At 36.8% G+C, this 13,505-nt stretch overlaps 2 protein-coding genes across 10 annotated transcripts in view; one reads left to right on the top strand and one right to left on the bottom strand.

The window, feature by feature from the left end:
- The first annotated feature begins 1,400 nt into the window (after nt 1-1,400).
- LOC122398373 (ribosome biogenesis protein WDR12 homolog) lies at nt 1,401-7,150 on the top strand. 2 transcript variants are annotated; one of them, XM_043398161.1, is made up of 10 exons: nt 1,421-1,510; nt 1,608-1,828; nt 1,991-2,076; nt 2,152-2,362; nt 2,450-2,590; nt 2,662-2,837; nt 2,913-2,983; nt 3,070-3,316; nt 3,388-3,520; nt 3,593-7,150. In XM_043398161.1, the coding sequence occupies exons 2-10, from the start codon at nt 1,761-1,763 to the stop codon at nt 3,732-3,734; spliced, it is 1,275 nt and encodes a 424-aa protein (XP_043254096.1). In that variant the 5' UTR covers nt 1,421-1,510; nt 1,608-1,760; the 3' UTR covers nt 3,735-7,150. The 2 variants fall into 2 exon arrangements, with proteins under 2 accessions (XP_043254095.1, XP_043254096.1); XM_043398160.1 differs by having other exon boundaries at nt 1,401-1,828.
- A 776-nt stretch (nt 7,151-7,926) lies between these two features.
- Nucleotides 7,927-13,505, bottom strand: part of LOC122398362 (protein alan shepard-like) — a 36,699-nt gene continuing 31,120 nt past the window's right edge. For 5 of the 8 annotated variants that reach the window (XM_043398144.1, XM_043398141.1, XM_043398135.1 and 2 more), the window contains exons 6-11: nt 10,958-11,115; nt 10,690-10,843; nt 10,421-10,615; nt 10,085-10,177; nt 9,850-10,010; nt 7,927-9,560 (exon numbers count right to left, since the gene is read on the bottom strand). In XM_043398144.1, coding sequence (XP_043254079.1) covers nt 9,864-10,010; nt 10,085-10,177; nt 10,421-10,615; nt 10,690-10,843; nt 10,958-11,115 — 747 coding nt within the window. In that variant the 3' untranslated portion in view covers nt 7,927-9,560; nt 9,850-9,863. The remainder of the gene's footprint in view (nt 9,561-9,849; nt 10,011-10,084; nt 10,178-10,420; nt 10,616-10,689; nt 10,844-10,957; nt 11,116-13,505) is intronic. The other 3 variants (XM_043398143.1, XM_043398140.1, XM_043398138.1) reach the window with 2 other exon arrangements.

Below are 13,505 nucleotides of genomic sequence, written 5' to 3' on the forward strand. Positions count from 1 at the left end.
GAGGAGAGGTCAGCAGCGGTCAGTAGGGGCCAGCAGAGGCCAGCAGAGGCATGTAGAGGCATGTAGGGGCATGTAGAGGCATGTAGAGACCAGCAGAAGCAAGCAGTAACACATAGTAATCGTTATACGTTGTCGGAAGTATCAGGAGTGGTCAGCAGCGGTCATCAAAGGCGAGCGGAGGCAGGCAGAGGCCAGCAGACATCAGCAGGGGCATGTAAAGACATGTAGAAGTATGTAGAGGCATGTAGAGACCAGCAGGAGCAAACAGTAACACGTAGTAATTGTTATACCTTGTCAGAAGTATTAGGAGTGGTCATTAGCGGTCATCAAAGGCGAGCGGAGGCAGGCAGAGGCATGTAGAGGCATGTAGGGGCATGTAGGGGCATGTAGAGGCATGTAGAGACCAGCAGAAGCAAGCAGTAACACATAGTAATCTTTATACGTTGTCGGAAATATCAGGAGTGGTCAGCAGCGGTCATCAAAGGCGAGCGGAAGCAAGCAGAGGCCAGCAGACATCAGCAGGGGCATGTAAAGACATGTAGAAGTTTGTAGAGGCATGTAGAGACCAGCAGGAGCAAGCAGTAACACATAGTAATCGTTATACGTTGTCGGAAGTATGAGAAGTGGTTAGCAGCGGTCAGTAGGGGCCAGCAGAGGCCAGCAGAGGCATGTAGAGGCATGTAGGGGCATGTAGGGGCATGCAGGGGCATGTAGCGACCAGCAGAAGCAAGCAGTAATACATAGTAATCGTTATAAGTTGTCGGAAGTATGAAGAGTGGTCAGCAGTGGTCAGCAGGGGGCAGCAGGGGTCAGCAAGGGACAGCAAGGGCATGTAGATGCATGTAGAGGCATGTAGAAGTATGTAGAGGCATGTAGAGACGAGCAGGAGCAAGCAGTAACACATAGTAATCGTTATACGTTGTCAGAAGTATTAGGGGTGGTCAGCAGCGGTCAGCAGAGGCCAGTGGACGCCAGCAGTGGCAAGCAGTGGCAAGCAGAGACCAGCAGGGGCAATTAATAGCAAGTTGTAATCGTCATACGTTGTCAGAAGTGTGAGGAATGGTCAGTAGCGGTCAGGAAATGCCGGCGGAGGCAGGCAGAATTCAGTAGTAATCGTTATACGTCGTCAGAAATATAAGCGGAGGTCAGGAGAGGCCAACAGAAGCTGGGCAGTCGAGACTTGGAATTGTATGCCGTCGACGTGAGGTTGAATATTAGTTGTTCAAGTGCCAGAAGGCAAACGAGCCTCTCTCGACTCCCATGAGACGTTCCGAAATTACTTCGGGCATGTTCGGAGAATCGAGAAAGAGGGCGTGCGTCAGTTTGCCTTTGTCGACTGTCCGAAACTCCACTAGCTCACGTACGCGTATCTGGCATGGTGAGTTTGCACCCGACGGTGCTTTTCTGGCATCACTGGTGCGAGCCAGAGCGAGCCGCCATGTCTAAAGTTTACTCGAGATTTAATTCCTGATGCATTTGCGAATGTCATAACCAGAACATACTGTGCAATGTATGGAATTCTTGTATCCTTTAAAAGTGATAAATATTTTTATTTAAGAACGATGATTATGATAGACATATCATAAAGATATATTTCCTTTTCCCAGGACATTACTTTTTGTGCAACCGAATCCGAGTATTTCGAGCAATCGATATCTGTATCGATAGTAGGTAATTTAAAATGTAGCGTACACGTGTGGTGTTTGTGGCTTGCAATTTATATAAAATACATAAAGCTAACTAATAACAGAAGATCTACGATGGCTGATATCAGTGTAAACGAAGATGCTCGACAAGTGCAAATAAGATTTCTTACTAAGCAAGAACAGTAAGTGTTTCGTTGTTTCTTCCGATACGCTGTATAAGGTTAATTTATTTTGCTATATGCACATAGTATTCCATAAAATACTTTACTTCATATATTATAGACCATGTGTTATACACGAAATCGTAACATATACATATGTTGAAGCTATACTTTAAATTTTAGATATGCAGTCGCAGATTTTCCATTATCTGTACATACGAGTATTGTACCAAACGAATTAAATACGCTTGTAAATGAACTTTTAAAAGGTATGAAATCGTTTAATCGATAAACTTTAATCGTATATATATATCGATTAAAAAAATTACATGTTTTTATTCCAGAGTCTAGCAGTATAACAAATAGAATAGAATTTGATTTTTTGGTATTTTCCCAATTTCTACGTACCTCGTTATCTGAGCACATAGCTGAGAGGAATGCTTCGACGGAGGAAGTAATAAATGTTGAATATGTCGAGAAATATCCACCGCCAGAACCTCAGGATTGTCTCATACACGACGATTGGGTATCCGCTGTTGCTGTTTGCGAGAAATGGTTATTCTTTATTACATTTGTTGGGAGTACTTGTATCAAAATCTTTCAGAATATTATTTTATTTATACTAAGTAAAGCGTTTAATAGGATACTAACTGGTTGCTATGACAATACTCTACATATCTGGACAACAAGAGGGAAACATCATCTTGTAATTCCTGGTCATACGTCACCCGTTAAAGCAGTAGCATGGATATCTATGAACGGTGATACTGCCAGTTTTGTTAGGTACTCCTCAAAACCATTGGCAATAAAGTATAGTCTTTAGAATACTAAATGTATCATTTTGAAACGTACAGTGCATCTCAAGATCAAACGGCTATAATATGGGACTGGAATATCGCAGAAAATTCTGTAGACTGCATACATGTATGCAGAGGACACGAACGCGGGCTCGAAGCTGTTAGCGTTAATTATGATAAATCGTTGATTGCGACCGGAGCTTGGGATACAATGCTCAAAATTTGGTCTACTTGTAAGTAGCCAATAGCTTCTGTAATTCATTAAAAAACTAATGAAAATAATGTTTCGTTCTCATCGATTTTCCTAGCTGCCGAAGATGAGAACGAGGACGGTGAATCCACCTCGAAGAGATTGAAGTCTGAACATGGTAGAACAAGAGTAAGCACGATAGATAGACGCATACCGATAGAAAATAGGAGTTTAACGCGATAATTTACCTCAACGTGTATGCTTGTATCGCATAGGTACCCAGAAGAACAATGAAAGGTCACAAAGAAGCTATTAGCGGTATAGTATGGTCGGATAGAACAGAAATTATAACATCCTCGTGGGACCATACGATGAAAGTATGGGATTCGGAGTTAGGAGGAATCAAACATGAACTCGCTGGTAATAAAAGTTTCTTCGACATCGATTATTCTCCGTTGTGCCGCGCCATTGTAGCAGCGTCCGCTGATAGGCACATCCGACTATACGATCCAAGATCTACAGGTGTCGATCATAATATAATTTATAAAATTATTAATCGTTATGAGTTCTATAATAATTGTAATTCTTTTTAGAGGGGTCCCTTGTAAAAACACTGTTCACTTCTCATACGCAATGGGTACAGTCTGTAAGATGGTCAGTTGTGGACGAAAATCTTTTTATTTCAGGAGCGTATGATAATGATATGAAACTGTGGGATACCAGAAGGTTAGTTATTGATTAAGTTATTCGATAATATTTACATAGGCTTTGTTCTTTAAATCGAGTGCCTTTTTTCAGCCCAAAAGCACCATTGTTCGACCTTTCCGGGCACGAGGACAAAGTATTATGTTGCAACTGGTCCAATCCCAAATTCATGGTGTCCGGGGGCGCCGATAACACTGTAAGAATATTTAAGTCAAAACATGTTAGCGACAAATGAACGGCTTGTAATTCTAAAATACAACAGAGAAAGAAAGTCCTCGCCAGACAGTGAAAATTACTAAGAATAAGATTTTCTTTTATTATTTTAATATTTATTATATTCTAAATCAAACAAATGTAACCCGTCTAAATGAAATAGAGTTCCGTGTGTCGCTGTCGTGAAACGTATCGACCATGAAACAATATGTATTTCACAGTGAAACAATAGAAAACGTACGGTCCCGTTCTCTCGTTTGCAACATATTCGAAATAAACGTGAATGGAAATCAAAATTATGTATACAAGTAATTACAACTATTTTTCGTACAAATAAACGGATTCAGAAAGATCAAAAACTAAACGTGTCACCGAGCAAAGAGTCTCTCGTGGCTCAAGAAAAAGCTCATCGGCGTAAAATCAAAAATTCGCACTTTTATTTCAATGAAATCTTTTTTTTTTTCTTTTTGCAATGTGTCAGCTTTTAATTTACCCTCGTATTTTACATCATTATAAAATCACCACTTAATTGACAAAACAGGAGATCTAGTAATCGTTCGTACATTGCCAGCACCTCGTTGTTGCATCCAAATGAATTTCGAATTGTTTTTTATTGCGCAGAAATCAAAGTCGGGCGTTTACCCAAAATAGTACAAATCGCATCAGCGTAAGACGTTAAGAGTTACCGAGAAAGAATTCATTAGGTTCTAACGTAGTGCCAGAATCGAGCATGGCATGTTAATTCTCCATGGTCAATGTGTATCGCAAAAACAATTCTATCGTCGGTTATAATAGAGGCGAACGCTGGATGTATTACACAATACGTTAGGATAATGTGGGGGGCTTATGATTTTAACATTACTTACAAAGGACAATATCGTTCAGTCTATTGCAGATGCCGTACTGCTACACAGTAGTATACACAATAGTATAATTTCGTTCAACCGATGCCTATTGGAGAAGAACGTGTATTTAAGAAAAAAAAAAGAATTCTTTTCTCTCATTTAACTGGTTAAGCTCTCTTTCAGTTCTAAAGGATACCAAAAAATGTGTCAGCGACTTATTTTTCGTTTGAGAAAGGCATATACAATAGTCTCTAGTTGATTCGACAGAAGGCATATTCAGTGTGGAGTATGTGTAAATACAGTCACTGATATTTGTACGAGAGTAAGGTTTTTATTTTACAGACTTTACATTTCGTTTGTTGCAATTCTTGCGGATGTTTGCTACGTTGGAGACAGAAAACCAAAAAAAATGTTACGAGAAATCGAAAACAGTAGACCAAAGGCGTGTGTGAGAAAGAAAACATCGTGTGTGTGTATTTGGGGATTCACTCTCTGTACACGGAAAACGATGATGTAGCGATTGTCGCTGGACCACGTCGAAACTCAGGAAAGGAAAAAAAATGATTCGAATAAATCCCCAAAACAGATCGTTTATTGATCAAAAATAAGGGATGATAATAATTAAGAATTTGATTCTTTCACTTTGAAATATACCAAACCATACTTGTAAGTAACTCTAAAACTGTTCGGTGCACGCTCTGATACAAAGTGTAGAGTGACGTTTAGAGCGTGCACACGCAGTGTGCAGTTTACAGTAACAGTGTGTCTGCAGTCTGTGTCGTGTAATAGGCAGATGGTTTTTAAAGTACGCATTATAAATTATGCATACACCTACACACCACATGCTCGGTCTCGCACTTTCTCTCTCGCTCTCGCGTTCTCGCATTGTAATCATCACTTTCTCACGTTCTCTTTCGCTCTATCTATCTCTCTCTCTCTCTCTCCCTTTCTCTCTTTTTGTTGTCTGTTTTCGTTTGCACTTTTTTCAATTTTTTTTCCGTTTTTATTTTTTAGAAGACCCTATCTAACCCCCACATTATCTCACACAAAGACTAGCGTTTTTAAACGATCCAAAATAAACTAAGGGCACTTTTAGTGGCGTATGCCCTGTTCTTATTTCGAGTTTCATGAAAAATCTAATTCTGACCGTTGTTAAACTTTGTTTTTATTACAGCACCTATCGACTTCTAAGAGTCCCTATCTTAACTAGCTATGACACACTTGCCTTAATCTAGAATTTCATTACGTGCTATGCCTCGCCATCTTAAAGTATCCGAACCTAGTTTTTTTTTTCTTTTCATTCTTCATTTTTCTTAAATCGATCCTCGTATGGATGCGAACTGTGTAACCGCCGCGATGCCCTCGGCATCGTTTCATTTCTTTCTCTCGTTTGCTCTCGAGAACCCCTTTTGTTTTCGTGTTCTCATTGGTCGCACACCGCATAACAATATCATGGAGAGTAGAAACAGAAATATTAAGCAGACGGTATGGTATTGTTTTGGAGAATTACATGTTTTCGTCTCGCCTTGCGACGCGAAAAGTATTCGAACGCGACAAAGACAGTAAACACAGGATCAAGAAACGAAGAGGGATTAAGGGGGGATCAGATCGTAGAAGGAAGAGAGAGGGGTGGGTGATAGTGTAGAAGTTAGAAAAAGAAGGGGCAATGGAAAAACGTTTCTCGTTACAGCTAAAACTATCGCTTAACAATGTAAAACAATGACTTAAAAACACGATGAACCTAAGAGACTGTACAAGTCGAAGTACGATGATGCGTCGCGACACCATCGAGTCAACTCGGACTCGCTTCGCTTAAGCCGATACTCGACTAATGTTTATTTTTTTTACTTAAAAAACACCCTACGTTTTTTTCTTTTTATTCTCATCTTTCTACATTCAGCCTACAACTACGTGTGATTCTAATCTAAAAGAGGCTACGCTAGAATTCTAGAGAAAGCTTACGGAAAGCAGCATTGCTTGGAAAACGATGTTCCAAATGGTTTTTCGTAAACCACACCCGGCCAGCCCAAGCACCCGACCCGCGGTGCGCAGCAAGCAGTCCTTACTATTATATTACAGTAGATAATATGTTGTAGAATAATATATATTTATTAATATGAATAGCCAGTCAGTCTTGACGGGTGCGAGGTGCATAGGCTGAACGGTGCCTCGCCTAATGTGTTCAACATGGAGAGGCAGTTGTATCCTAACTATCAGCTAACTATCTACCTAAACTTAATCACTTAATCGATTACTTCCTATCCAAAATGGTGCCTAGCCTATTCATAGTCAACACTAACTACACAACGTCTCGCTGTGTTTTTCTCTTCACGTTCTATACAATAGTTGCGCGCTCGTTCGTCTCACTTTCACTCGTTTTCCCCCTTTACCCCCTCTCAGCCTTTCCTCACGCTTTCTTTTTTAAATCCCTTTCACTCTCGCTTTCATTCGCCCGCTATCTTTCTTCGTTCCTTTCGCACGTTATCCCTTGCACTCTGATTTTTCCTGTTTCTCTCTCTCTCTCTCTTTCTTTTTTAAACTCCTCCCTGCCCCGCTCTCCAGTGCGGCTCCGTATCTGCGGGAGCTGGCGTTTATTTTTTTTTTTTTTCATTTTTTTTTTCTTTCTTTTGTCGGCCGAACCATCCGTTCTTCCGCTCGGTCAGCACTAAATGCTGCTCTTTGTTTGGTCGTCACAATAATAATTAGTTATTTAGTACAAGTCTATTAGTAAAATTCTTCAAAATTCACTATATAATCACATGTGATTTTTTGTTGTCAGTCGTGGTGACAATCGCTTGTGCAACAATTTACACACTCGCAAATAGGTTCTCCCTTTCGTCCCTCTATCTTTCTCTTTCGCTCTCATTTTTTATCTCTCCCTTAATGCGTGGACTCAAATCGAGTAATAATCGGTCTCTTAAAAAATAGCTCATACCACTTTTTTCATCTTTTATCTCTTGTCATCAAATCGTGATGTACCAAAATAAACTAAATATATTATTTACTTCAAGTCTCAACAGTGTAAAAATCTTTCATACTTTAGATGACGTCAATAATAGTAATCGTTAATTATAATAATACAGCATATTATTGTAATATTATAATAATAGCTACGATCGCCTCTAACTCTATCTAACTACCTGCTCACCCACTTCGAGCCCGGAGCTCGCAATATTTGGTAGAAAGCTTTCTGCTAATCGTCCTTTCTCGACTCGATCTAAGTCAGACAACGTGAAAACTGTGCCGGATAGTAAAAAAACGGGCTTAGAGGAACGCAGGAGAGGAGGGTGTCCCTTTTTTTCCTTCTTCTTCTTCTTCTTCTTCTTCTTCTTCTTCTTCTTCTTCTTCTTCTTCTTCTATTTTTTTTCGTCGAGATACCGCGCAGATTGAAAATCCTCGACTTTTATCTTTCTTTTCGTTTTGTTCCTTCGCGTTCGATCCTCTCGCTTACCGTTCTCCTCCAGTCCCATTATCCTCGTTCATTTAGTAACGCGTTATTCGTTTGTTCGATATAATAAATTAATTTACACTCTATCTATCGTATCCCGTCGTAACAAGCCTACTGTCTCTCTTCTTCGGGCGGTGTGAAGTATATCTCGGTTTACAAAGATCCGCCGTTTGATTTCTTTTTGTTCCTAGACTCCGCACGGACCGTACGGTTGTTTCGGCCCGTCAATCCCATTAGTGGCAACTATACACATACAAAATCTATTCGAATTCGTAACCAAAAAACAAACGCAGTGATATTAACTGGCTACAACGCAAAAACAATTATATTCTCTTAACTAGAAGATCAAAATTTGGCTCAAGTTTCGCATTTACATACAGACGTAAAAATATATTATAATATTTTTCAGCATATCCATTGTCTAGCGGATTTGTCTGAAAAGGCACAATTCTAAAAAAAATATCTGTATTCACTGTACAATTAAAACTGATATCGATTCGTAGTAACTGTACTCATAAATATAAATCCTCTAAAAAGTACTATGTTCCTTTCGTTCTTGTTACAATAATTACATATATCTTGAAGTTCTTCATTTAGAAATAAAGCTTTCCTTCGTATTTTTTTTTTTTTTTCTTTTCAAATCTTCGCTTTCTTTTCATCCATAAAATATATTCGGTCCGTGATTAAAATGAGAACGCGAACTGTACTTGTAAAAGTAGATAAAAATCTCCGCGTGGCAATACATACATACAATATATGTGCCTAGCTTGGAATGTCTGAACGAAACAGAAGAAAACAAAAAGAAACAATGTGATGAGAGTGCAGTTTGTGGATGGGGTGGTGTGTGCTGTTAAGGAAGAGTTTTTTCTTCAGCATCTTTGCGAGAAAAGAACACTGGTCAATGCCTCTTCTTTTGCAGCCCAGCCACCGGCCAGCCAGCTGGCACGAGTCCGGTAGGTATTGATTACAATCAACTGAATCTGAATGTACTTTATCAACTCTAGCATTGGAAGTGCTTTTTCTCTGTATATTATTATATTATTTCTTGGGAAGAATTCTCCTTTGTATATTTCTGAGCAGCGTTTCTTTTATAGTTTACAGTTTTTGTTAAAATATTTATTCACACTCTCAAGCGTTCAGCTTCGACTTATCGTCTCCTTAGTAAATGTAATACCTAAAGTTAATCCTGGAAGCCTATCAGCTTGACACTAAACTGTCCGTCGCAGAATATCAATTTTGTCACTGTCGTAATGATTTGTTGGCGTTACAGCGTATGGAGCCGTGCTGGTGCCGAACAATGTAGATGACACGAGCACTCGTACCCCTTCTTATGACAACATTCACTCTCTAATCGTTGGAAAATATTAACTACTTTCACCTATTTATCTGGTGGATAAAATGTATAAAAGATGGCTGGCAAGTCAATTATCATGAGGAAGAATCTTATCTGACTTTATGTAATGTATTTAGTCTCATCTATTCTTCATTAATATAATCCTTCGTGTATCAACAGGTGTGGCTCTCCTAACTTACATAACCCTCGGTGTAATCGTATCTGAAATATCACAATTACAATATTTATGAATAAACATATACATTTTGTATCGCAATAGTTATTAATTCACACGATATGTTAAAAACATTTTTGTATTTATTTAAAGAAAAAAAATACATGAGCCGTTCATTATGAAACTGGTGTAAGTCCATTTTATAAAAAAAAAAAAAAAAAAATAGACTTTCTCCATACAATGTTTAAAAAATATATTGAATTTTTCTACGAAGAAATTAGAAACATCCTAATATATAATAATTGAATTAGAACTGTTAAAAAATATTGTGTATACCTAAAAACCGTAGCCTACTTAGGCTGCTGAGCTTGGTATTGTTGATAGGAGTCATCAGGAGATGCGGCGTTACTTGTCTGTTCAGAATCACCCAATGGCATGGTGTGAATAATGCTAGGAGGGTAAGTATAAGGATAGGGATGCGGACTTGCTGCTATGTACTGCAAAACGAAATGTTAGAGTAAATAATAATTGAAACCCACAATATCGTAAAGAACGAGGATGCAAAACTTACGGAACCAGTGCCAAGATGCAATGTAGACATTTGTGTAGTAAGCTGAGGAATCATACTGTACTGTGGGTTGCTAGGATCAGCTGATGGCATCATCTGTAACATAAAGTACATATTAAATTCAAAAGTTCGCATATTTGTATTATTTCATCGGTATTATAGTACTGTAACGCACAACAAAATTTTAAAGTACACTCGACCTCTATAACTCGAAACTTTTTTAAGTAAAATATACATTTTAATAAAATAGGTATGTACAGGAAAACGTTAAAAGGATAATACACAAGCAGTACAAAGTGTAGACAAACAAAACAACAAAAAATTTGTATAAAAACTCACGTCAACCTGCTGCATGTGTGGAGGGGCAGTCTGCACCAAATAAGGAGTAACCCAAGGGGTTCCTGGTACACTGTAACCAGGTAAAGCTTGGCCATAATGACGACTATATTGTGTTAAAGTGGCTGCAGGTAGCATGTGAGTAGTTGCAACCCCGTTTTGACCAACGCCGCTTGTATCGTAATTTAAACTCATGTTCTGTGAAAAATGAATGTAACAATCGTTAAAAATCTCGCTCGTATTTTAATGTATACTGTAACAAGACTAATCACCTCTCCAGTTTCTCTCCATATTGTACTTTTGTATAATGATTTTTTCTTATTACCGCCATCAGCAAATTTCACCAATAGAGGATCTTTAGCTCCTTGTAGTGCCTTTCCATTAAACATCTGGATTATCTGTTCACATTTTTCTTTGGACTCCATCCTGAAGTAAAATTACAAGTAACTTGAGATTATAAAAAATTATAAGTATATCAATATTTATTAACAATGCTCTTTGCAATGTTAATAGTTTGTAAGAAATACGAATAGTGCTGACCTTGCAAATCCAACACCTTTACTTTGTCCAGCAGTATCGCGTAATATACGCGTTGAAATAACTTGCCCGTATTGAGCGAGTAAACCTTCAACGTCATTCTCTTTGAAGCTCAATGGTAGGTTTGCAATATACAAATTGGTGGGGTCCTGCTCCTGTTGCTGAGAAGAGAGTAAAAATACTATGCAACTTATTGTAGTACACTCCTCAACGTGTATATATGTATAAATTTTAAAAAAAGTTTCATATCTATCATTTTAACATTCATAACTGAGATATATGTATATTATATATTATATATATATATGTATATATAATATTTGTATATTCCTGTATAGCTATGAGTGCACAGACGAAATCACTGCTATGATGAAATTACTAACTGCTACAAGTGTATTATACTTCGTATACATCTTACGTTTAAATACTAATTATAGTCCGTAATTTGTTATAAATTCATTTCGAATGTTAAAATGATAACTCAAAATTAAATTTTATATCAATGCAATAATGCAAGAAATTTCGAAAAATAAAAATTCACATATTATTTAAAACAAATCTTTCACGTATAATTTATTAATTTGTTCCTTTTATCAAAGAATACATAAATCTACGAGATACTACTAAAAAGACCAATAAACTATAACAATTATTTCGATCTAATTTTGAGTATACCAATGGACAAGTATTGAAAAGGACTGATTATTTTCAAGATGATTATTTTTTTTTAATATTGAGAGGTTATCATGCTTCAGGGCATTACATTACCACATTCTGGTGGTTCTCCAAATTTGCTTTATGGATGCTTGTAATTAAATTCAATTTTAAATATATCCTGCATTTATGTGCAAAGCATGCTCACACGCTAAATACATTGTGTTTTTTTTTTTGTGGAAAATTTTTTTTTTTTTTGTGATACATAGGTATTAATTAATATTAACTATCTATGCGTGCCTAAAGCATTCACTGTTTAACAATACATGTTAATGATTCAAGAATGCAATGGATTATCAAATAAGTAATGAACCTACATATATAATAAGTCAAAGTAGTGAATATCGCCTGTGCAATCATTTTTTTTATTCGACGCGAGTAATAAAATCATAGATATATTTTAAAGTATGAGAAAACTCGTTAAATTCCTTCTGTCATTAAATGATATTTAATAGTATTGTTACGAGTAAAATATGTCATTTATCTTATGAAAATAGTTCTTGTTAAAACAACTTTGTTCACAATTCTGTTTACTTGTATTGTTTCTCTACAATTCTCAATAAGGTTTATCTTGACAACCATATATGCTTACATCACAAATAACGAGTATGTAATGCAACCCAACTAATCACTTCTTACTAGACAATATCAAGAATAACCATTCAAAGCAGTAATATAATTCCAATCACATATGACACGTTGTTGGAGACAAGCATGGTAAAAAGCACAGGCATGTTCACATATATACAGTTACATCATGAGACAGAAATGAAAGTGAGCCAAATTATCTCACAATATTGCAGAAAACACATTGTATATAAGATATATGCACATACATATACATGTGTTCATGCTTAAGTTTTCTTTGCTTATAATTTTCATACACAGAGAACAAAAAGGAAAAGATATATGTACATTAAACTTAACTCTAACTTGAATTCAATATTTATGCACCCTCAAGCATATTTTGAGATCCACCATTTCTCTCAAAAATCAATCAACTCTACAGTTACTTGAATATACTTATACTTTACGACAATTTACTTCAATCTTGCGAATGCATTAAAACAAAAAAGTAAATAATGAAAATATTATGATATAAGCCAAGCCAATGGCATTATATATGTATATATATATTTATAAAAATATTATATACACATGTACACATATATGTATCCATATAAATACGTATACATATATGTACGATAAATCATAATATATCTTAATGAATTTATATCTCAATAAAATGATTTACATCTTGATCAAGTGCGAATGTGTATAAAGGATTTTTACATAAGATATGCATATTCTCTATGCATTGTACATGGCTGTGTACATTACAAGAATTGTAAAGTATAATATCAAATGAAATCTTTTATTGTAGTTTCTTTTTTCTACAACTACAATGCTAATCAACTGCATAAATTGAAACTTTCAGAAATTCCCAAATACACATCCAAATTTGCTTGGTGTGCTGGTTAAACTTTATTATTTAAGCCAAGTGTGTCAATCAGAGCCAACCAACACCCCAGGAGTAAGATAGCACCTGATCTTCACATAGCACCACTAATTGGTAAGTAAGTACCGTGTACCCTGAGCACAGTTAATGACGGGTACATCATTTAGTTGTATCATATCACATGCGACTGACATCATCACAGCTGCTGATGGCACCCCGTGCTTTTACCGCGGCCAGATTAGAAGAACCATTCCAAGTTAGTTTTCTTTGGGGCAATGAATATAGGCAAGAGCCAATACATTTTCTTTTGGCAATGTGCGTATGTAGGTAAAAAAAAAAATGTCAACACGATTCGAAACATATATGTATATATGTAAG

Source organism: Colletes gigas, unplaced genomic scaffold, assembly GCF_013123115.1.
Source record: "Colletes gigas isolate AHSC1104 unplaced genomic scaffold, ASM1312311v1 Colletes_gigas_Sc00011, whole genome shotgun sequence".
Classification (NCBI taxonomy): Eukaryota; Metazoa; Arthropoda; class Insecta; order Hymenoptera; family Colletidae; genus Colletes; species Colletes gigas.

Excerpts from the sequence above, each read along its gene's own strand:
- LOC122398373 (XM_043398160.1), top strand. The coding sequence starts at position 1,761 with ATGGCTGATATCAGTGTAAACGAAGATGCTCGACAAGTGCAAATAAGA. Across the intron at positions 2,363-2,449 it reads GTTGCTGTTTGCGAGAAATG|GATACTAACTGGTTGCTATG; the intron begins GTTATTCTTTAT and ends AGCGTTTAATAG. Across the intron at positions 2,591-2,661 it reads GATACTGCCAGTTTTGTTAG|TGCATCTCAAGATCAAACGG; the intron begins GTACTCCTCAAA and ends TGAAACGTACAG.